The sequence below is a fragment of the Lepidochelys olivacea genome (genome assembly GCF_965140295.1).
Source record: "Lepidochelys olivacea isolate rLepOli2 genome assembly, chromosome: 17".
Taxonomy (NCBI): domain Eukaryota; kingdom Metazoa; phylum Chordata; order Testudines; family Cheloniidae; genus Lepidochelys; species Lepidochelys olivacea.
The window spans coordinates 3,205,018-3,229,685 of record NC_140427.1 but is presented as its reverse complement, the minus strand read 5'-3'; the positions used below and the strand labels follow the sequence as shown (position 1 = coordinate 3,229,685).

Sequence of the window (24,668 nt, the reverse complement as noted above, 5' to 3'; positions counted from 1 at the left end):
TCTTAGCCACAATAGAGAGCGCAGGCTATTCCCAGAAATAACAGGCCATCTATTGGATGTTTATATGCTGGCAAAGTTTTATGGGAGCAAACACCAGCCAAGCCTAATTAATAGAGCTGGTTGGAAAAATTCTGACAAAAGAGTTTTTTGCTGAAATTTACCAATTTGTCATAATTGAAATGTTTCAATTTTGACCTAGTTCCTCCAGAACCCATGCAGTTTTCTGTGAGCTCACCCACCTAGCTCCTTGGCAGCCTAGATTTCCAGTGTCCATGGCTCCAGGCACCCAGCCTGGCAGACTGCCTTGCATTTGGGAACCACAGGGCTTCCAGTATTATGGCCCCAGGACAGCCAACCAGCCAGCCAGGCTGCCCTAGAATCACGGGACCTGAGGGCTTTCCCTTTCAAAGAGAATTTCAAAATTTGTGGTTTCCGTTTCTAATCAGAATGAAACCAGATTTAAGAACCTGAAAATCGGCAAACCTTTACTTGCCTAAATAAAGAATACTAAAAAGGGGCTTGTCTCAGGCAGCTCTGTTTGAATTTGGTTCCTGGGGGGGGGGAGGTGAGGGATGCTATTCTTCAATATAAAATTTACATCTCAGAGGAGAGCGCTCAATATCCTGCCAGCTTGTGCGTTTCACACTGACACACAGCAGAGCCATTCTGAGGACCACACAGCTGGGCACACCGGACACTTGAAATGAGACAATTGTGTAATGTGGTTCTCGCCCTTTCCGTCGTGAGAAGTTGGTATTCAGGCAACATCTTAGGAGCCTTTCCATTAACGTGGGGGATGGGGAAGGGTGAACAGCAATGTAAAGGGGTGCAGTCTGAAAAGGAAAATAAGTCAAAGGCACTGTAACTTGCTGAAATAAACAAGTTACAGCTCATGTCCAGATGCCTCAAGGTGCTCTGAGGAACTCTAATGCATCTTCATTACAGATGAAGGACCCAGTCCTGCACATATGGGGATATTTTATTTCTGCCGGTGGTCCTAGTGAAATCAGTAGCACTGTGTATGCAGCATCAGGTCTCACCTCACTAGCAGACAACATGGCTGTCTACAGGGACTTCAACAGACCAAAATAACACTGGGGAAATTTCCCTCCCCTGGGTAGGACTTGAAGGAGAGTTGTCACCTTTAAAAAAATACGTATGCAACCGACCTGCTTGCTTCCTCTCTCACAGCAGAGAGCTGCTAAGCAAAAGCCCCTTTTGTACAGGCTACAGTAGGGAAATTTTGCAAAAATATCCCACTGTTTTACTGGGTCAGCTCCCCCAGTGCTATCAGCACTGGGATCCTTAGGGTAGACAAGTCTAATGCTAAGGCTCTCGTTCAGTTCCAGAATTAATTCAATTAGAGTCTTAAACTGCATAACAGTCAATCAAGGCTATGCATTGACCTAATGTATTTGTGAGACTGATATAGTAAATGCTCCAAGTAGTGCCAAGGCACAAGCTGATTAGACAGCCAGATGAATCTTATACCCCATAAGGATCTCTTCAATCTGCACTGAAGGATTAATTCTCTATGTATGGTTATTGTACTTCAAATTTCTGCTCCTGTGTGCAGACACATGTTTCCGGTTCCTTATTTAGCTCAAGAACCCCCTAAAGATTTAACCTCTGCATAGTAATCTCCTTGCTCCTGTCACGCTCTTGGCTCTACCCAAGACATTTTAAAACAGGGATTTTAGCATTTTCCTTCTGGTTGTTAAACCAGTAATGCAGCTGGTTGAAACACGGATTGACAGACAGACATGGGGCTTTCCCACACATAGCGGCGGGGTCACAGCAGGAATAGCTGACTGTAATTAACAACTTCATATCAGCAGTTATGCCGGCTGGGAAGTGCTTCTCATGTTAAGAACTTTCAGACTAGTGGCCTAGGCACTAGGCTGCACTTTTCCTTTAACACTTCTTGAATGTTTTTAATGAGAATAAATGGGCTGCATTGTAAGGGAGGATTTAGATCTATGCATTCAAACCCCCTTCCCCTCCTCATCCACACACCCTGCCCAGAACCCAGGTACTCACCAGACTGGGTTTGATGCCCACACTTTCGGCAGCTTGAAAAGCCAAAAGCAGATTTCTTTTCTGTGAAAATAAGGCATGAGACACCACCATTAAGCTTAGCACCAAAGCAAGTTCTCTACTCCTGAATCCTGCCATGGGGTTGTGGTGTTGAATTGGTCCAAAGGAAAAGAAGTCTTTGAAAAATGAGCAAATATCAGACTTAAGATCTTCCAACAGACAAGCTGTGTCAAGGCTCAAGATGAGAAGAGCCATTCATACTAAGTAACCAGTCTCCAAAACTTAAGGAATCTACAGTCCAACAAACTCCTCTGCAGCAAGGTATGGTTTCTCAAAGTTTGCCCTGGTTGTTCGAGTGGGGTTTCCGTAAAGAGCTGACATGAACTGAAAAATCAGGGAGAATTTTCTGTTTTGAGGGAATTCTGCTTGTAACTGATCTTTTCGCCCTTTCTTTGTAATTAGGAATGTCCTCATGCCAACAGTCTCTCTGTCTCTGAAGAGTTCATCTACTGTTGTTGAAGCAACAATCCACTGTTTGTAACAATGGAACTTGTTCTTGTGAAATTGATTATGGTGCCTCAAGGAGAAGATTGTGATTTCAGATGGATAAATATGCTGTAGCAATAAAGGCTGAAAAGTGAGAGAGTCAGAACCAGCTAACAGACAAGGAAATGGTGACTCAATTCAAGGCTTTGCTGAGTTGTCCCAGGAGGCATCAGTACCTAGATAGGCAATTCCACTGGGACTGTGTGGTGGTGGGCAATTTATAGAAAACTTTTAAATTGGGAATAACCACCTTGTTGTTTGCCTCAGTGAGAAATATCTCAAAGCACCATGAGTGTTGCTAAACACCGGCTCAGAGAGAGAGAGATCAAGAGAGGGAAGATCCATCTTCATGAAAATAGTTCTTATTTATCTCTGTAGAAAAGGCAGGTGGGAGGCTGTAATCAGTGACCTGAACAACATTATTAGAAATGGGCCTAAAAAATCCCAGGTACATGAACATTTGGGGGGAAATTCAGATCTAGTTCCCAAATTCTCAGCTGAGCCCTAGCCTTATTATCTATCAAACCAAACCTTGCATCCAAATATCCCAAATGTCAGAAAGCCTATAATCCAGAGCTGGACTTTGTGGCACAGGTCCACCTTTAAAGCACTGTGATTAATAATTATTACATGGATTTCTAAAAAGTGTCCATCCCTGTAGTGTCTGGGCTCTCAGATTACGATCCTATTTGACTGCAGTACGTACCATGTTTCAGACACTGTTCAAACGGATTACACGTGATTTGCTTGAAGAGACCACAGGAAAGCTTTTGTTCCTGGGGCTGTCCCCGCAGTATCTGATTCATCCTTTCCTAAGGCAGGAGTCTTGGCCCTGTTCTCCCACTCTCTCTGTTTTTGCTTGATGGAAAGTTCAAACCCAAGCAGGAAAGTGCAAGATTTTGGGTAGATTCTGATAAGACTGAGTCATTCCCTGTGGTTTCATTGTCATCTAAAGCCTGGAAAGTGTATGTGGGGTGGGAGGGAGGAAGGGGAAAACCGTGGTCTCTAATCCACTGTCTGATCAACCAAAAACTCTCCTCTTCTGAAATGTCAGCCAACATTAGGTCAACTGAGCAAGGTGCTTGCGGTTTTTATCACCTCTCTCTACAACATGCTCAGCTGTCATTTTCCCATCTGAGGAGATGATGACAAAAACTATTAGCAGACCCCGCAGCACCTCCCACCTCCCAAAAGAGGTGCTGCTGTTGTTGTACTAACTTATTCTTCCTCTCCTCCCATGTAAAGTGTGCAGCCAACCATCACTGGCCTAAGGGGAAATCTCGACCCCAGGTTTCCCACATGGCAGCATGTAGTACTAGCTCCTAACCCCGGATGGCATGCCTCAATCTTCAGCCTCTGAAGCCTGTAGCTTTATCTCCTAGGGTATACGCTGATAAGAACTATTCTCCAGTGGAATGGTACTAGGTGCTTCAAGCAGGGAGCACCTGGGCTTGGTCCCTGTCTTGGGTAATGTACTTTTTGCCCCATTACACCAGTCACCGTAAAGAAAACCCTTAGCACCTTCTGCTACTTGTTACAGTTAATGAGCATGCTCTCTGTGGCAAATGGAACAATGCAGCTGACATATCTATAATGAGAGCACATCTAGGACCTACCCATGCTATGGCTTAGGAGACTTATAGCTTGGTTTCTCTGACAAAGCTAGAATCTTACACATCCATAGCACATAACCAAGTCCTAGATATATAACAATGCTCTTGGGATTTGCCACAGAACACCCTTTGTAGCTTGTATCTGCTTCAGTCCTTTCAAAGGAGTAATGGACCCTCTCCAGTTTCTGTTAGATTTGCTAATAGCCAATTCCCTGTTAATTTGACTTTGCTCCTACACTTTTGTGCCTCTGGGCATTTCTTCTTTCATAATGAAAGGAGCCTGAGCAGTCTTCCTCCAGGAGTCTCCTCTACTCCTCCCACACAGGTAATAAAGCTAATCTGCATATCTAGCCATTTCAGTGTTCTTCCACCTCATGACATACTCTCCCAGCAAAGGGTTTTCTCAAATAAGGACTGTCCAAAGGGCAGGTAAAGCCTTTAAAAAACAAAGAGCTGATATCAACTGGTTCTGGTTAGCTCTTTTCAAAGCTCTCTGGGCTAAGTCCTGACACCGGGCACACTGGGGCTTTGTCTTCACTGGTGTTAGCTAATTTGTTAAAACCCTAGTGTAGACAATGTAATTGGTATTGGTAAACCTAGGCTTTCCTGGTTGAAAACCAGATGCCTGGCAATCCTAGTTGAAATGCTTTTTCTTTTTGACATGCTGTTTTCCCAACTGCTCCACTGAGTGATCTCTTCGCTGCACTGAGTCAGTATGGTAATGCTCACAACCTGTGTCACTGGAGGGGAGGAGGCACAGGGGTAGAGCAGAAGAACAGATCGCTAACTGGAAAGCAATGTCCAAAATTCCCAGCTTGACAATAAACATTCTCTTTCCAACTGATTATTTCACATTAAGGCTGGAACTCCATTGACATCTTGGAGGACCAAAATATGCAGCTGAATTACCAAAACACTTTGTCCTCTGAGGTGCCTGGGTTCTTTACCAGTAACTGGAAGGGAGGCACCTCCACAGATCCACACTCTTAGGTTAGTAGGAGCAATGGGAGGTGTTTGTGGTAACCTTTCAAGGGGGCGCTTTTCTTCTTCATGTGGGCTTGCAACACCCACTGGACTTAGCCACCTGGCAGCCAGACCTTAGGCAAGACTTAACCTGTTGGAGCTCCCTCTCCTTGCCACTACTGTTCTCCTCCTTCTGTTTTTTTCTTATTTATTTGTTTTTTAGGGTTTTAATTAATTTATTTTCTTTCCCTTTTGTTTTTGTTTCCCCCACCTAGTCATTGTATCTGTCTGAACACTATAACTTTTATACCAGGTCTGCACCACATCACCACAACGAAAGGCCTTCCCCGGGAATCCTCCTGCTGCCGATTGAGAATCAACGCGAAGCATGATCAAGAGCAGAGCTAGCAAGACTTACTTTATCCTGGCCATTGAGCTCCTGGTACGGAATGTGTGCAGGCAGGTAGGTGTGGAGGAGAGCGCAGAAGGCCAGCCCATCGCTCCAGCTGCTGCTGAAGTTGGTAATGTCAATGTTCTGTGGGAGGAAACAACAAAAACCATTACTAAGCGGTGCTAACATCAGGCAATGGCCAGAGTGAACAGCCCTTGTAGCCAGTGAAGCAGGGCAGAGTCAACATCAACATAGATACAGAAGAACATGAGGGATAACAGGTGGCTAGAAAGACTTTCTCTGAGCTCTGAAGCTACTAAATTCTGTCCAGCTGAGTGCTGCATGGAGCTCCAGCTAAGTGGCTAAGGCCTTCTTGTAGCCATCCTTATGTGCAGCTGGAGGAGACTACAAGCTTCCTGGGTCAAGATGGAGAGCTGACGTTGGCACCCTAAAATGAAACAGAAGGCTACTATGGGCTGCGCTGCAGAATTCTCTGAGCTGCATCTGGCCTGCAGGCTGCACCTTGCCTAAGCTTCTTGAACTGTCCCTTTGTGGGGCATTGCCAGTCTCCGTTCATTACAGAAACATTGCGTTACTTTTTCATTTTTTCGCTCTGTTCTATATGAGCACTGGGCAGATGAGGAATCCAGGTGGCTGGTTTCAAACACCTGGGTGGAGCTCTGTTAAAAGTTAAGCTGGTCCCACATCTGATCGCAAACAAGGGAAGTATCTGCCGCTTTCCAGAAGGTAAGAAATGCCTTGTGCAGCATGAACCGTGGCTGGGGTTTTGCCTGCCCTGCCAGGAGGAAGGAATTTTTTCAGGCCTATCTGTATAATGGTCTGGCTCAGCTGCATCCCGTGCACCCCCTCATGGCCTAGGATCATGCTACAGGCAGCCTGTCTCAGTTTCCCCTCTTGGACTGTTCAAAGGAACTTCACTTCAGGCTTTTTCTTGGTCAAAAAATATTGCTCCTTGGGGACTGTTTATTAATATAAAAGAAACTGTAACTAAAACTCAGCCCCCCAAAACAAAGTCCATTCATAAAGCCACACAAGCCAAGGTTTCTCTTCCTCCTCCAAGGCCTTGCTGCCTGGGGCCTTTGCAGTCCCTCGCCTGCCTGGTCAGGGTCTCTACCTACCTACCTGGAGCGCTTTCCTCACTTTCAGCGGAGTCTGCCACAGCTTCCTGAGCTTTCCCCCTTCATTGCAACCTCCTGCTACTCTGTAGGGCAGTCATCCCAATGTTTTCCAAGCATGGCTCAGTCTATCCAAGGTTGGCTAGCTCCAGCCCATAAGGGGTGAGCCACCCTGTTATACTGACCTTGTTGCAACAGTTCAGACACAATTTCGCCAACATGTAAAATCAAAAGTCACCAATACTGAAAAACACTATTTTGTAATCAATTACAAGTTGCCTTGTAATAGGGATGCTTGTGGGGAGATGGATTTGATGAACAGTGAGTTGGGATAGCTAGTGCATTTGACCACACCACCTTCCCAGCCCTACTTACCAGACCCCTGCTTTAGTGAGGATGTGTGATTAACTCCTAAAAGTCAGCTCAGTGTGGTGGCATAAAGGGCCATCAATTGATGAAATACCAAGCTAGTTCTTAAGCCCTAAATAAATAACATGCTTGTTCATTTAGCTCAAGGATGCACAAACTTGGCAACACTAAAGGCTACATTGGCAACTCTCCATGAGCCAGGCAGATGTAGCTAATTTACATGAATGCTTGCTTGTATCTTCATATTCTGCACACAGACAGCACCTCCAGCTCAGGGTCACAGAGTACTTTACAAAGGTAAATAAAACGTTACCTCCTGTGAACAGGTGGGGAAACTGAGGCAGGGTTAAGTGATTTATCTAAGGTCACACAGAGACAACAGCAGTTAGGAATAGAGCGTAGGTCTCCTGACTCTCCCTCTCATGATCTAACCTAGTTCTTCCTGCAAAAGACCAGTCTCCCTAGAAAAACTAGTCAATGAAATAAATACGACCTTCCTGCTAATGCTAAGCTACACCAAGAACAATAAAAGATCCTTGTGAAATGTAAAAAACTGACACAGACCTTTAGGCCTCAACTTGTTTAATAAACTAGTAGTTTTCATCTAGTCTGACCTCCTGTATAACACAGGACATAGAACTTCCCTACAATAATTCCTAGAGCAGATCATTTAGAAAAACATTGATTCCAGATCCAAACACCGAATTCCTGCTTTTGGTAGTATTGGTGGCTACTGGCACTTTAATAACCACATTGGCTATGCCTTCTCTGAGTAGGTCCAGAGGACATGCTGGTTGAGAAGTGTGTGTACTCGCACTCCTACCATTTCTAGCGCCAGTGAAGCTGCACTGATAGTGGCGGAAAAAGAGGAAAAAATCAAATACAGACACAGCTTTATTCACTGAGGTGGGCCCGCCTTCCCCTTTTCCCAGAAGGTGTGACAAGATGCTCTTCTCCCCTGGTACTGTAACTTAACGGAAGGTAGCACAGCAGAGGGAGATTGAGCCCTACTGGTGAAAACTGGAAGCTTTTAAATTGTGCGTTGGCTGGGCTCAAACCCCAGGCAGCCTGTAGTTGAGGGGTACAGATTATAGGGATTATGGAAACAGACAGGAACTCTTTAAGAGAGACAAACCAAATAAGAGCTCTAAAACGCAAAGGCCTTAGCAGACACAGAGTATGCTGGGCTGGAGCAGGGACAGGGAACAAAGATTCTCTGCAGGGCCTATTTCTCAGGCATAATTGCAATTGAACACATTTGTGGTTTAGCACTGAACATGAGAGCAGGGTGACCCTTCTAAACCTCTTAGTGTCACTGCTGTAGCAACACTGGCCTGCTAGAGAATGCTCATATCTAAGCTTGGCGTCTTGAATTCTAAAATGACAACAAAAAACAAAACAGTGGCTGGCTGTTGAAATTATAATGATGCTTAAAAGAAAGTAACAGCTCTGGATGTTCATTGCAGGCTATGAGATGCTTCCAGTATACTAAAGTGTTGTCTCTGTCAGTCACCCTGTCTCTCACATTGCAGCAGGTGTACAGTTCTCATAGCCCATTCCAATCAAACCACCCTTGTACTAATGCTCTACAGAACCTTGACACAAAGCCTCTATGACCCTTAATATTCTTTATTTAACTGTTTTTCAGCCACCTCCCAGATACACACAAGAGATGGATCCCAATACTCCTGTCATGCTGAAGATGACACACACAATCAGACCCACTGATGCTGACGCCAAGTCTTTTAGTATAAGCTCTTCACTTATGGTGCCTCACTTATTATCCCGCATGGAATCTGTGCCAGCCTGTCCAATTGCTAGATGGCTGACTGTGATTGGGTGATTAATACAGTTAACAAAATAAGACTTTAGCTGAAAAGAACAGTATACTGCACTTTAAAAATACCTATACTTTTATTAATAAGATGGCTTCTGATTGGCTGAAGCGAATCTATATCTGCTCTGTAATCCAACCAGAATGCAGGTCTCCAGTAGCACAAGGAGTAGCTATCACTGCACTGCTCCAACAGCCACATGATATAATAAGTAGTGGACATCAGTCAATTGAGATAACAGAAATAAAGACCTAGCAGTTGAACATTGTACAAGATCAATGTCAATGTCTCCTGCGTTGAAAATAAATGTCTTGGCTTTGCTTGAGCATTAAAGTAACAGCAGGAGACCATTATCCTGTAACAATGATCTGTTCCCAGACTCCAAACCTTAATGAAGAGTGAGTTAATTGTATTAAGGAGTTGGGTGAGATTGGATTATCCTGCTTTCCTGCATCTTTCAGAGAAACAAGTTGCATGTTATCCACCAATTTACAGTTACTGGAGAGAGATTTACTCTCTTGCTTGCTTTCAGACTGACTCAGACATGGAGACCACTTGCACCATCAAGTACATTGTCACTGATTTATAAGGTTCTTGTTTTATAGCAGTGTTTAGTGACAGAGGGTGGAGATAATGTTTTTCTTATCCCAATGGTCAGGGAAGTGGACACAAGCAAGCTCTGCAATTCTCAGGGTTAGGCTTTCCCCCACTCCCTGGCAAAAGGACTGGACAGAGACAAGTCATGCTTTAATACTCCTCTGCATACAGCAACTTGGGCTTCAATAGATTGCAAGATTATAGTCGTCCAAGGGAAATGGTGGAAAGCCTATTGCTTAAGAAATTTCAAACTAGACTGGACAACATAGTAGTAAATGTACCGTAGGAAACATGTATTGGCTGGGCAACAGACAAGGTATCTGGTTTAGGTTTTGCTAACAGAAATATCAACTGAGAAGCCACTAGGAGTTGGATCTCTGTCCTTTGATCCAGCAGCTGAGCCTTCTCCCTGCCCCAAACCCAACGACTTCCACCTTTATGTCCAAAATCTCACTTGCCACCATGCAGGATTGGGATATGGACCTGGAGTGTGGGATAATGCTTTGGACAGAAAAATGAGTGGAATGGTGGGATTTTGCTTTTCTGGAAGGGTTTTGAATGTGAAATCAGAAGAGACCTCGAGGGGAGACATATGCAGAGATCTGACCTGTCCAATTTTTTTTGATGTTCCAAGCTATAAAAACAGCTGTGCAACGGATGGGGAGGGCAGATGAGGGGAGGCTGGTCAGCTGGGAGCCTCTGGAAAAGCAGACATTCCCACGTCACTTACCAAAGCAGAGAGTGTACTCCCTTATACTCCCACACACACACACAGAGGATCTGGCATGTTACCCTCATATCTTCCAGACTCCGCTTCTGACTGACGACGTTCAGGACCAGGGAGGAGACAACAGTGGGAAAGACAAATATTATTTCAAACATCCACCTTAACCTTTGCCGGGAAAGGCTGGAGTGACATCAGGGAGCTCAGAAGAAGTCAGAGAGTCCAGGGGGAGGAGAGAGACTCCCCCACCCCATATGGATTACTGTTCTAACTAAGCAATGGGAAAAAGGAGAATCCCATTTGCAATCAGCTTCTGATGCATCTTTTCAGGTGAGAGAGACCCTCTGAAACCAGCCTAAGGATCACAGCCAGCAAAGAGGACAGAGGCTGCCTGAATGAGACTTGCCATTCAGAAGCTAATTCAAACTGCTTCTGCTGATCTGCTCAGACAAGCTTATTGCTCAAGTTGCACTGAGTGCTGGAGTGAAAAGTCCAGCACTGAGGAATTATGCCATTGCAAAGCTCTGGGATTTCAAGATGAAGTTCCTGCACAAGGCCCCATGAAGGGAGGTCAGACTACAGGTAAGTGACACTTCCTAGATCTAGGAGTTCAATCTCGAGCCTAGGATGGGAAGCCGAGAACAGTCAGGAACATTAGGTTTGATATTAGGAAGAACCTTCTAACAATAAGGGAAGCAAAGCTCTGGAACAGGCTTCCAAGGGAGGCTGTGGAATCCCCGTCAGTGGAAGATTTTAAGAACAGGTTGGACAAACCCCTGTCAGGGGGGTGGACTTGACCTCTAAAGGTCCCTTCCTGACCTACAGCTCTATGATTCTATGCACACTGAACTTTTTCAGAATACTTTACACCTTCAAAGCACTAGACACATTAATTCCCTCATTTGGGATGAATTCTTACTCTGACCTTTTATGGCCCAGCTTGATGTGAATGTATAGACCAGAGCAGACTGCCTTCACGCCAGTAAGACTCCAGCTCTTTTTGCTCTCCTGTTCCAATGCTGCAGGATTCTCTTCCCCAGTTTTGGTGTATTATTCTCTCCCACAAAAGACATACGAGATAAAACTGCTCAGTCCCACAATGATCACCAGCCTGGGGTCAGATTGATCCATTCTGTCAGGGTCTGCAGATTCAGATGTTTGTTAAGCTCCTCACTCTTGCTAGCTGATAATATGTGGAAGAGGGAAGCCCCTAGGCCAGAGGTTCTCAAACTGGGGGTCGAGACCCTTCAGGGGGTTGCAAGATTATTACATGGTGGGTCACATGCTGTCAGCCTCCACCACAAACACCGCATTGCCTCCAGCATTTATGATGGTGTTAAATATATAAAAATGTGTTTTTAATTTATAAGGGGGGGTCGCACTCAGAGGCTTGCTATGTGAAAGAGGTCACCAGTACAAAAGTTTGAGAACCACTGCCCTAGGCCTATATAAAATCAAAGTCCCTCATCTCTCCAACAAAATCCTCCAAGTGGCCAGAACCTAGTATACCATTTACAAACAATCCTTGGATCCACATCTTATACATAATTAAGAGCTTGATGGCTGGGCTCTGCTGCTCACATACACCACCAGAGCAAAGCTAGTGACAAGTCGTTCTGACATCATCAATCGCCCAGGAGAAGTGAGTCAGAAAAGAAATACCATCTTGAACTTTTGCGCCAACTTCAAATCTAACTCTTTGTGAAGGTTCAGATCAAGGGATCAGTTAAAACCAAAACAAAAGAGAAATCCACTAGGGTGACCAGATGTCCCGATTTTATTGGGACAGTGCCGATATTTGGGGCTCCTATTACCTCTCACCCTCTGTCCCGATTTTTCACACTTGCTGTCTGGTCACCCTACCTCCAACCACCAAAGTGCTGTCTTCAAACCGTGAGAGTGCCAATGGCTTGTGTTTTCTCTGAACAAATCCTCCCCCACCTCAGACACAGAGAAGACTCTGTTCCATGATTTCATCCGATGTTCCCTGTTAAACACTGTTTCTTCTGACATTAGGGAATGCTGGTAAAATACAAGCCAACTGAGTGTCTGCCTCTGGACACATTTGCATCGTTTCCAAGGTTCTCCAGTGCATTTCCAAGCTGCAGTTCCCCAACAGGCAACCCCAACAAATTCTTTCAGAGTAGAGGCACTCTACCTTCGTTCCTCCATGCAGAATCATTGGTTCTGGTGCAGCCAGACAGAAGTAAAAAAATTTAGGGATTGGCCACCTTGGAAGATATTCAAATTTATTGATTACTTTGGCAATAAAATCAGTTCCACCCTCCTGCCACGCCTCTCCCTGCTATTCCACTACAGACAGACCATGGAGATGAATGTAGAATGACTTAACTTTGTGATCAAACCCCAGATGTTCAAGTTAATTACGGAAACTGTGTCAACTTGGGTCACACCACACCCACCTGGCCTAGTGGAGGGTGCATTAATGAATTAACAGCCCCTACTTAGGGAAACTCATCCAGAAGTTAAATACAACACATCTCACTCACAAAGACATTGCCCCTCTAAGGCATACAGGAAGCACCTGCAGCATGTCACGTGAGTGGAAAACGGATCAGAGGTATGAATAGATTGCAAATAGGCACTTGCATGCTGATCAGCTGTGATGCATCAATCAAGCTGCATGACGCTTAATCCCTTTCTCATCTGAGATCACGGTGGCATAAATCTCCAAGTCCTTCCATAGCGGCATGGTCATGTAAATTGTGAAGGAAAGGGTCAGAGCTGCAGAGAACTGAGAAACCTGATGTTGTTAGATCGTTAATTCAAATGTAGTTTACCACGAACACCTAGCCTCTCTCATGTTACAAAAACCACCTCTACTGCCCTCTCTCAAATTCTGGCTCCTGCCATTGTAACAGATGATGCATCTCATTCCCCAAGAAAATCTTGTCCCTTTTCCCCTTCACTCAGACACAGACAAGAGCAGGAAACACCCTTTCATAGAACATGGGAACATAAGAATAGCCACATCGGGTCAGACCAGTGGTCCATTTAGCTCAGTGTCCTGTCTTCTAACAGTTGCCAGTGCCAGATGCTTCAAAGGGAATGAACAGAACAGTGCAATCAAATGATCCATCTGCTATCATCCAGTCCCAGGTTCTAGCAGTCAGAGGTTTACGGACACCCAGAGCATGGGGCTGCATCCCTAACTATCTTGGCCAACAGTCATTGATGGACCTATCCTCCACGAACTTATCTAATTCTTTTTTGAACCCAGTTATACTTTTGCCTTCACAACATCCCCTGGCAATGAGTTTCACAGATCGACTGTGCACTGTGTGAAGAAATACTTCCTTTCGTTTGTTTTAAACCCACTGCCTATTCATTTCATTGGGTGACCCCTGGTTCTTGTGTTATGTGAAGGGTAAATAACACTTCCCTTGTCACTTTCTCCCCACCATTCATGATTTTATAGGCCTCTATCATATCCCCACTTAGTCATCTCTTTTCCAAGCTGAATAGCCCCAGTCTTTTAAATCTTTCCTCATATGGAAGGTATTCCATACCCTTAATCATTTTTGTTGCCGTCTCTGTACCTTTTCTATTTCTAATATATCTTTTTTGAGATGGGATGACAAGAATTGCATACAGTATTCAAGGTGTGGGTGCGTACCGTGGATTTATGTAGTGCCATTATGATAGTACTGTCTTATTATCTATCCCTTTCCTAATGGTTCCTAACATTGTTAGCTTTTTTGACTGCCTCTGCACACTGAGCAGGTATTTTCAGAGAACTATCCACAATTCCAAGATCTCTTTCTTGAGTGGTAGCAGCTAATTTAGACCCCATCTTTTTGTATGTATAGCTGGGATTATGTTTTCCAATATACATTACTTTGCATTTATCAACACTGAATTTCATCTGCCATTTTATCATCCAGTTACAAATGGATCTCACAAAACTGGGTAACTCTTTGCAGTCCGCTTTGGACTTAATTAACTAATATACCTGTAGCTGCATCCTGACTGGTGCTGAGGTACTGAGTCTGATGAAACAGATACTAACAAGCCTCCAATTTTAAACTCAGAAGAGCCTGTGACTCTTAGCTACTCATTCACCTCTGAATAGCTGGGTTACAAGTTTGGTGGTCTCGTAGGGGACAATTTCCTGGCGCAAGTGCTAGAGGAGCCAACTAGGGGGGGCGCTTTTCTTGACCTGCTGCTCACAAACCAGGTAGAATTAGTGGGGGAAGCAAAAGTGGATGGGAATCTGGGAGGCAGTGACCATGAGTTGGTTGAGTTCAGGATCCTGACGCAGGGAAGAAAAGTAAGCAGCAGGATACGGACCCTGGACTTCAGGAAAGCAGACTTCGACTCCCTCAGGGAACAGATGGCCAGGATCCCCTGGGGGACTAACTTGAAGGGAAAAGGAGTCCAGGAGAGCTGGCTGTATTTCAAGGAATCCCTGTTGAGGTTACAGGGACAAACCATCCCGATGAGTCGAAAGAATAGTAAATATGGCAGGCGACCAGCTTGGCTTAATGGTGAAATCCTAGCGGATCTTAAACATAAAAAAGGAGCTTACAAGAAGTGGAAGGTTGGACATATGACCAGGGAAGAGTATAAAAATACTGCTCGGGCAATATCCTGATATCAGGAGGGCCAAATCGCACCTGGAGCTGCAGCTAGCAAGAGATGTCAAGAGTAACAAGAAGGGTTTCTTCAGGTATGTTGGCAACAAGAAGAAAGCCAAGGAAAGTGTGGGCCCCTTACTGAATGAGGGAGGCAACCTAGTGACAGAGGATGTGGAAAAAGCTAATGTACTCAATGCTTTTTTTGCCTCTGTTTTCACTAACAAGGTCAGCTCCCAGACTGCTGCGCTGGGCATCACAAAATGGGGAAGAGATGGCCAGCCCTCTGCGGAGATAGAGGTGGTTAGGGACTATTTAGAAAAGCTGGACGTGCACAAGTCCATGGGGCCGGACGAGTTGCATCCGAGAGTGCTGAAGGAATTGGCGGCTGTGATTGCAGAGCCATTGGCCATTATCTTTGAAAACTCGTGGCGAACGGGGGAAGTCCCGGATGACTGGAAAAAGGCTAATGTAGTGCCAATCTTTAAAAAATCTTTAATCTTTGTTTTTTAATCTTAATTTTAATCTAATGTAGTGCCAATCTTTAAAAAAGGGAAGGAGGAGGATTTAGGGAACTACAGGCCAGTCAGCCTCACCTCAGTCCCTGGAAAAATCATGGAGCAGGTCCTCAAAGAATCAATCCTGAAGCACTTGCATGAGAGGAAAGTGATCAGGAACAGCCAGCATGGATTCACCAAGGGAAGGTCATGCCTGACTAATCTAATCGCCTTTTATGATGAGATTACTGGTTCTGTGGATGAAGGGAAAGCAGTGGATGTATTGTTTCTTGACTTTAGCAAAGCTTGACACGGTCTCCCACAGTATTCTTGTCAGCAAGTTAAGGAAGTATGGGCTGGATGAATGCACTATAAGGTGGGTAGAAAGCTGGCTAGATTGTCGGGCTCAACAGGTAGTGATCAATGGCTCCATGTCTAGTTGGCAGCCGGTATCAAGTGGAGTGCCCCAAGGGTCGGTCCTGGGGCCGGTTTTGTTCAATATCTTCATAAATGATCTGGAGGATGGTGTGGATTGCACTCTCAGCAAATTTGCGGATGATACTAAACTGGGAGGAGAGGTAGATACGCTGGAGGGGAGGGATAGGATACAGAAGGACCTAGACAAATTGGAGGATTGGGCCAAAAGAAATCTGATGAGGTTCAATAAGGATAAGTGCAGGGTCCTGCACTTAGAATGGAAGAATCCAATGCACTGCTACAGACTAGGGACCGAATGGCTAGGCAGCAGTTCTGCGGAAAAGGACCTAGGGGTGACAGTGGACGAGAAGCTGGATATGAGTCAGCAGTGTGCCCTTGTTGCCAAGAAGGCCAATGGCATTTTGGGATGTATAAGTAGGGGCATAGCGAGCAGATCGAGGGACGTGATCGTTCCCCTCTATTCGACATTGGTGAGGCCTCATCTCGAGTACTGTGTCCAGTTTTGGGCCCCACACTACAAGAAGGATGTGGATAAATTGGAGAGAGTCCAGCGAAGGGCAACAAAAATGATTAGGGGTCTAGAACACATGACTTATGAGGAGAGGCTGAGGGAGCTGGGATTGTTTAGCCTGCAGAAGAGAAGAATGAGGGGGGATTTGATAGCTGCTTTCAACTACCTGAAAGGGGGTTCCAAAGAGGATGGCTCTAGACTGTTCTCAATGGTAGCAGATGACAGAACGAGGAGTAATGGTCTCAAGTTGCAGTGGGGGAGGTTTAGATTGGATATTAGGAAAAACTTTTTCACTAAGAGGGTGGTGAAACACTGGAATGCGTTACCTAGGGAGGTGGTAGAATCTCCTTCCTTAGAGGTTTTTAAGGTCAGGCTTGACAAAGCCCTGGCTGGGATGATTTAACTGGGAATTGGTCCTGCTTTGAGCAGGGGGTTGGACTAGATGACCTTCAGGGGTCCCTTCCAACCCTGATATTCTATGATTAGTTCTTAGTGGGCTTTTGTCAGCAACACAACCCCCCCCCACACAGTTTTGAACAACTGAAAGTCTCTTCTCAGAAGAGGTACTGGTATGGAATAATATAGAGTGATGTAGGTCATGAAGGAGGAGGCATTGCTGGAGCCCTGTGGGGAGCTCAAGGTGGGAAGGGCAAAGTGAGAGGAAGCTCCAGATCACAACTGAGGTGCAGTGGCAGTTATGAGGAGGAATTTTGCCAGTTCATGGCCACAATATGCCCTGCTCTCACTTGTATCCTAATGTCTATCTCTATTTTGCCCTCGACATGTCTCACCTTTACAAGGGGTAAAAATGACCAAAAAACCGAAGCAAAGCTAAAAAGAAAAGAAGCCTCAGGTGACATTATTTACAGAACAATTTTTTTAAATTTATAATCTACTATAAATATGGTGGGCCAAATCCAAAGAGGTGTTGAGCACCTTCAATGCCTTGAGCTTAGCCCCTTCTTATGTTGTGGCTCTTTGCTTACAGATAAAGTGCTATTAAGACTGTGATAGCAGGCACACAAGGAAACCTTAAGTTCTTGTTGTACAGTGCCTCATCTGATGTCAGCGCATCTCTGACTCCAGGTCTTCAGTGCAAAGCAACAGGAAAAGTCAGGGGCTTCTGATGGCAGCCTGTTATAAGAGCAGCCCAAACAGTGTTGTCAAAGCAGATGACAGGCCATGCTTCCAGCAATGGCTCTTTTGAGCTATAATTCCTTCTAAACCATGGGGTAATAAATTATAGACACATCAGTGGAACTGGACTGTGACTGGGAGGGAGAAAGTCTGCAATGAGGGGGGACTTTACAGTCATTTTTTCCCTTCCCCCTTACCATACAAAAACTCCCTGCTGCCAATCACAAGCCAGTGATCTGAATGCCTACCTTGTTGAAGGGGCCAAGGCAGCCTGTCCCCACGGTTCAGCCCCAGGCAGAATATAAACTAACACACTTGGAACAGAACTAGCTAAAACAAATAAGTAGAACAAACCAAATGAAATTGTCTGTTTTTAATGGCAGCACGGCACCATCTCACCAGCCCTACATTATGAATCTCTCCCTTCCTCCTGAATCAGCTGCCCAGGAGGCCCATATCTCCTCCCTGGAGTGAAAGTCTAAAATCTTTAGGGCCCTGTGTTTTCAGGTGGTTATATTTAGAAACAGATGCCTGAAAAGGAACCGCCCTTTCACTGAGCACTGATTTGCAGACTTGAACTTTGCCCCTTCTTCTGTAAGATTTGATCACAGTGCTTTGAAAGGCTGCCCCCAGGAGATTATCACACCACCCCCCCGTTACTGACAGTGCCATGAAATTGTAAATCTAATTTGAATGTATTAGCTCATAATGGGAAAGGGATGGGTTAGCAGGCTTCAGCCAAAGAGGCTCCATCAAGAGAAATGTGCAGACTCTGAACTTTGGTTAAACAAGCCTCTAAATATTAATATTCGTTGAGCAGCAGAACTGGCAAATGGGCTCCTCTTGCTCCTTTTCACCCAGCCTCCTGAGCACACATGAGACTCTGCACTGGAGTGTCTGGGCAATATGACACACCAGGAACAGGGGAGAATTACAAGTGTGTTTGTGTTCCGTTAACACTGACCAAAGGGCTGGATGCCTAAAATTAAAGGCCACCAGGATTCTTCTGCAATTACATAGTGCACTGGCGGGATTTAGAGCCAATTCCACCCATCGATTTTCAAAGAGCAGTTTAGAATCTCAAATGATTTGCAAATTGGATTTAGTAGAATCTGTTACAGGGAAACATGATGAGATTACCTTACCATGCCTCTTTTTAATGTGCAATAACACACCCAAACCTCTTGGATTAAATACAAAAATCCAGAATAACCCGAGGAACAGGAATATTGTTAACTGTATAGAGATTAAATGGCCAGGTGACACTGGGGAGGAAGCCAAAAGACCTTCTATCCTTGCCTCCTCCAGGGTGTATGAATATCTTCTCTGGGACCGCAGTCATACCAGCAAATTAAATTTGAATGGTTCAGCACACTGCAGTTTCTCTAAAGACTGCTTCAACCCTACACTGAAACTGTGTGCGCTTCTATACCTGTCTTCCCCATTACTGGTGCCTCTGCCAGGAGCCGAACGTTACTGCTGATTATACTTGTATGTTACAAAATAGCTCAGATAATACAACAAAGCACATATAAAAAGTTGTAAATTCATCTGATTTAAACACAGCAGCATGACAAAGGTTTAATGGCAACTCTGGAAAGCATGCTTCACTTATTGCACTCCTAGACAGATCAAAGAAACCCCCATCTCCAACCACACTCCTCCTGGGCTCCTTTTGCTACTTGTTCTATTGCTGCCCACGGACATTACCCCTTTACCACTTGCAGAAGTGAGTGTGAAGTAACGGACATTTTGAAATACAGGCATTAGATTTAAAAAATTTTTCTGCAACCATAAGAGCCAGAGACTTGTTTTTTTAAATGAAGGCTGTGATATAGTTCAGTGGTTTGAGCATTGGCCTACTAAACCCAGGGTTGTGAGTTCAGTTCCTGAGGGGGCCATTTAGGGATCTGGGGCAAAAATTGGGGACTGGTACTGCTTTGAGCAGGGGGTTGGACTAGATGACCTCCTGAGGTCCCTTCCAACCCTGATGTTCTATGATTATGGAGAACAAGAAAGCTGCCAGTACAGTGGCTGGACATATACTAGCTGTTTCGGAGCCCTTCTCTAGTAAGGTGTGCTTCTCATTTTAAACGAAAATTCCTCTACACTTATGTACTCGTTGCTAAAACTCACTTACATCAATGATGCAGAATTATGGAAACAAGGGCCAGCACAATGATTAGTTAAGATCAATATACTAGTACTTTTGTACATGTTGCTCATTTATGGTCCTTGTCCTTCGCTGTGCTCTCCACCCCCTTTAAGCCAACAGGGGGTGAGGGAGAAGAGAGAGATGTTCACATATAGCCCTTCACTATGTAAATACACTGGGCAAAACAGTCCTGATGGAAACAGGTGCAGCTCCCACAGCCCTTTTGGGCCAATTCAGGAGTGAGGGAATGGGGATGGAGGTTACAGATTGTTGTAACTGGTAAAGTTGTGTAACTTGCACCAATTTGCTATTTAGTTGGTGAGCAAAATAAGTTACATGCAGAGAGGGTAGAAGAGTGCAGTGTAGCAGGCTTGGGAATCACTGCCAGGATGTAAGATTAAGCAATCCTCCTCCTGTATTTAATCCTACAGCTCTCTGGTGGAGTTACTGTTCCTGCTATACTTCCCCCTGCTACCCCTTAGTATGAATTACGCTCGCTTTGCTCACACACTGAATGCCAGTTACACAACTTTAGCACTTCTATGCAGCTCCCTATCGGCTCACACATGCTGTATAACTTATACCACTGTAAAAAGAAAAGGAGTACTTGTGGCACCTTAGAGACTAACCAATTTATTTGAGCATGAGCTTTCGTGAGCTACAGCTCACTTCATCGGATGCATACCGTGGAAACTGCAGAAGACATTATACTGGTTAGTCTCTAAGGTGCCACAAGTACTCCTTTTCTTTTTGCAAATACAGACTAACACGGCTGTTATACACACAGGTTTCAGAGTAACAGCCGTGTTAGTCTGTATTTGCAAAAAGAAAAGGAGTACTTGTGGCACCTTAGAGACTAACCAGTATAATGTCTTCTGCAGTTTCCACGGTATGCATCCGATGAAGTGAGCTGTAGCTCACGAAAGTGCATGCTCAAATAAATTGGTTAGTCTCTAAGGTGCCACAAGTCCTCCTTTTCTTTTTGCGAATACAGACTAACACGGCTGTTACTCTGAAACCTGTCATTATACCACTGTTGAATTTGGCCCACTTCTCCACCAAAGAAAAGAAACAGAATGGGCTGTGTCTCATAGCTGTACTAGTAAAGCTGCACCAGCAAAGGTCTGGGGACCACACAGATACTTGGTGGGGATAGGGAGGGAGAGGGGGGACTGGCTCTCCTCTGTAGCCATGTCAGTAACAGTTACTTCCTGCCTGGGGGGGGAAGGTGCAGAATTCCTAATCAGCCTTCTGCTTTGTTCCCACAATTATCAATAGAGTTCTGTACATACAGCATACAAATTAGCTCCAAGTTCTGAAACTTTTCTGGGGGGAGTAACTTGAAGACCCCTTGAAGGCAGGGGTGCTGGAACAATTTGTATAGTGGGGGTGCTGAGAACCATTGAACCAAACTGTAAACCCTGTATATGATGGAAACCACTTCAAGCCAGGGGGTGCTTCTGCACCCCCAACGCCCCTAGCTCCAGCACCTATGCTTGAAGGCTCTGACAGTGGAGGATGGAGACAAAGGGAGGAGAAGGTCCAATAGCTACAGATACCAGGTCAGAGGATTGGTGCAGCAGGCAGAAGGGCTGAGCTCACTCCCAGGTTAAGGTCATGATTTGGAGCTGTTCCCGCTGATGCTCAATTGATTCAGTGTTTTCAGGGACTGTTATTCCTTCCAGGACTTTGGGGTGGCTACAATGTAAACTCTATTTTTAAAATTACCCAGCAGGATAGAAAGTACCGCATATGAGAGCTGCATGGGTATTGATTTTGTCCCTCCAATTAAAAGACTTGTATTTGTCTACAGGATAAAGCCTCTTGTGTGAATGAAGTGAAAATATGGCTCAGGATATTTAGGTGCATCAGACAAGCATATTTACATGCTGGAGTCACTATGAAAGGGGCTCATGTCAGTAATTAACCTGATTATTTCCAACGTGCTATGGTTTGGCTGTTGCACTTAAAAACAGTAAAAAAACAAAAAACAAAAAAAACCCCGAGCCCTGCTCTAGAGACTCCAGCTGTGCAACTGGCCATATGGAGAAACCTCGTGTGCAGAGATCATGCCCAAACATTTTTCTTTAGACGGGGAGGGCTTTAATTCAGGAAAAAACGTGGGATGAAAGGGAATGTGACCCTGAAATCGGGTGGAGGGGAGGATGGAAATATCAAATAATGTCAACCCTGTACTTGTATCAAAGGGTCTCTCTAAGCACTTTTCAAACATCACCGAATCACACAGTCCCCACTCTCCACAAAGTGGGTCAATATTAGCTGTGAAACTGAGGCCTGGATACATTAAGCAACATAACCAACGCCACTGAGACACTCAGTAGCAAAGCTGGGAGTAGACCCCCAGACCTCCTAATTCTCAGTCCTGCTTTACTCTCAGGATGAGCCCTCCTTGCCACACTCGTCACTGACACTCTGCAGAAGGATCCCTTAAACCCCTGCATGGGGAGGAAAAGGCTGTGTGGAGCCACCCCACATATGTGACACTTTTGCTGCTGGAGTCAGAGAAGCAGAAAAAGAATCATAGAATATCAGGGTTGGAAGGGACCTCAGGAGGTCATCTAGTCCAACCCCCTGCTCAAAGCAGGACCAATCCCCATTTAATCATCCCAGCCAGGGCTTTGTCTAGCCTGACCTTAAAAACTTCTAAGGAAGGAGATTCCACCACCTCCCTAGGTAACGCATTCCAGTGCTTCACCACCCTCCTAGTGAAAAAGTTTTTCCTAATATCCAACCTAAACCTCCCCCACTGCAACTTGAGACCATTACTCCTCGTTCCGTCATCTGCTACCACTGAGAACAGTCTAGAGCCATCCTCTTTGGAACCCCCCTTCAGGTAGTTGAAAGCAGCTATCAAATCTCTCCCCTCATTCTTCTCTTCCGCAGACTAAACAATCCCAGTTCTCTCAGCCTCTCCTCATAAGTCATGTGTTTCAGTCCCCTAATAATTTTTGTTGCCCTCCGCTGGACTCTTTCCAATTTTTCCACATTCTTCTTGTAGTGTGGGGCTCAAAACTGGACACAGTACTCCAGATGAGGCCTCACCAATGTCAAATAGAGGGGAACAATCACGTCCCTTGATCTGCTGGCAGTGCCCCTACGTATACATCCCAAAATGCCATTGGCCTTCTTGGCAACAAGGGCATACTGTTGACTCATATCCAGCTTCTCGTCCACTGTAACCCCTAGGTCCTTTTCTGCAGAACTGCTGCCGAGCCATTCGGTCCCTAGTCTGTAGCAGTGCATGGGATTCTTCCGTCCTAAGTGCAGGACTCTGCACTTGTCCTTGTTGAACCTCGTCAGATTTCTTTTGGCCCAATCCTCTAATTTGTCTAGAGCCCTCTGTATCCTATCCCTACCCTCCAGTGTATCTACCTCTCCTCCCAGTTTAGTGTCATCTGCAAACTTGCTGAGGGTGCAATCCACGCCATCCTCCAGATCATTTATGAAGATATTGAACAAAACCGGCCTGAGGACTGACCCTTGGGGCACTCCACTTGATACCGGCTGCCAACTAGACATGGATTCATTGATCACTACCTGTTGAGCCCGACAATATAGCCAGCTTTCTATCCACCTTATAGTCCATTCATCCAGCCCATACTTCTTTAACTTGCTGGCAAGAATACTGTGGGAGACCGTGTCAAAAGCTTTGCTAAAGTCACGGAACAACACGTCCACTGCTTTCCCCTCATCCACAGAGCCAGTTATCTCGTCACTGAGATTTCATTCACTCCTCAGGCAGCAATGTCACAAAGCAGTGTCTCCAAACAGACTTTATACCTGTATGATGATTTAGGTTAAAAACATCATGCCCTAAGTGAAATAGTTATCACAGCGCCTAGTGGGGATAGCTTTAAGTGAAATAGTTATCACAGCGCCTAGTGGGGATAGCTTATAGCTTATCCCCCTTCTCATATGGGAATAGCTTTACGGGTATAAAGCACCTCTATAAGGAGGGGTGTACAGCTTTAACTATACTGGGATGGTCAAAGTGGTATAACTTTGTAGACAAGCCCTTAAAACAGCAGCTTTTTAAAATCAGCAGACTGGGAAGAGACAACTGGGCTAGCACACCCTAGTCTCAGGTTGCCACATCCAGGTTATGGCAGGAGAGAGCAGCTCTCACTTTTTCCCAGCCTAGGGACTTAGCTTGAGCCCTTCGTATAGGAAATGGATTCACATTTGAGATTTAAATGTACTTGGTTTTGGTTCCGCGATTTCCTTCAGCCAGTTCACATTAGCTAGAAGTTGTTTTGCTGGTGAGCTTTAGCACACAGAATCATGGTGCTCCGGGAATCTAGACCTTTCCAAAGTGCTTGTAAACAATCTGCAATAACAGATGGGATTTACCTCCTCTTATCTCTGTAAAGGGCACATTTCCAAAGGTGGCCTGTAAACTTGCACATCCACTTCTTTGTGTTACTGCCAGACTACAGAATGCCTCTGCTTAACTAGCTCTAATGATTAATTATATATTTAGTTAGGGGATTTGGTAACAGCTTCTCTGATAGAGAGAGGTCAACACAATTCAGAGGTTTATCAAAAGGACTTCATGCCCCTTATTGACATAAAAAGATAGAAGTAAAAAAGAAAAGAATCAATACATCATTCAAAAGCAATCCGAGCGCATCTGGGAAGTCAGAATGCAATAGGCTCTGTGGTTCTGTCTTCATCCAGGACAGAACACAGCTTTGCAGGGATTTCGCTGGCCACCAAAGACAGTTCTCAAGACTGTACAACTAAGGTTTGTTACATTAGTGCTGGAGAAAGGTGTTGGATTGGTTGCTCAGGTGAGCAAAGTCCTATACTAGGCACAAAACGGGAACAGGATGCTCAGTGTGCCTCAGCCCTGATTTGGAGGGTTGATTCAGTCTCTCCTTGGCCTCTTTAATGAGACTGCCAACTTGGGTGCTAGCTAACATCATTCATGATGGTGGGGTTTTGACGCAGGCAGCTGTTCACTAGAATACGGTCAGAGACAAGACATGGACAAAGTAATACATGCAAAGCGCTTAGTTGGACTAGAGAAAGGTTTAGATCATTGTCTGACTAAAAAGAAAAGCAGCTGTTACACTTCTCATGATAAAGCTTTACAAAGGGATG

The 24,668-nt window shown here is 45.0% G+C and overlaps 1 protein-coding gene across 2 annotated transcripts in view; it reads right to left on the bottom strand.

Annotated features, from left to right (window-relative positions):
* SPECC1 (sperm antigen with calponin homology and coiled-coil domains 1) overlaps nucleotides 1–24,668 on the bottom strand; it is a 153,446-nt gene that overhangs the window by 6,712 nt on the left and 122,066 nt on the right. For both annotated transcript variants that reach the window (XM_084650573.1, XM_084650574.1), the window contains 2 exons: nucleotides 5,578–5,694; nucleotides 2,041–2,100 (listed from right to left, as the gene is read on the bottom strand). In XM_084650573.1, coding sequence (XP_084506699.1) covers nucleotides 2,041–2,100; nucleotides 5,578–5,694 — 177 coding nt within the window. The remainder of the gene's footprint in view (nucleotides 1–2,040; nucleotides 2,101–5,577; nucleotides 5,695–24,668) is intronic.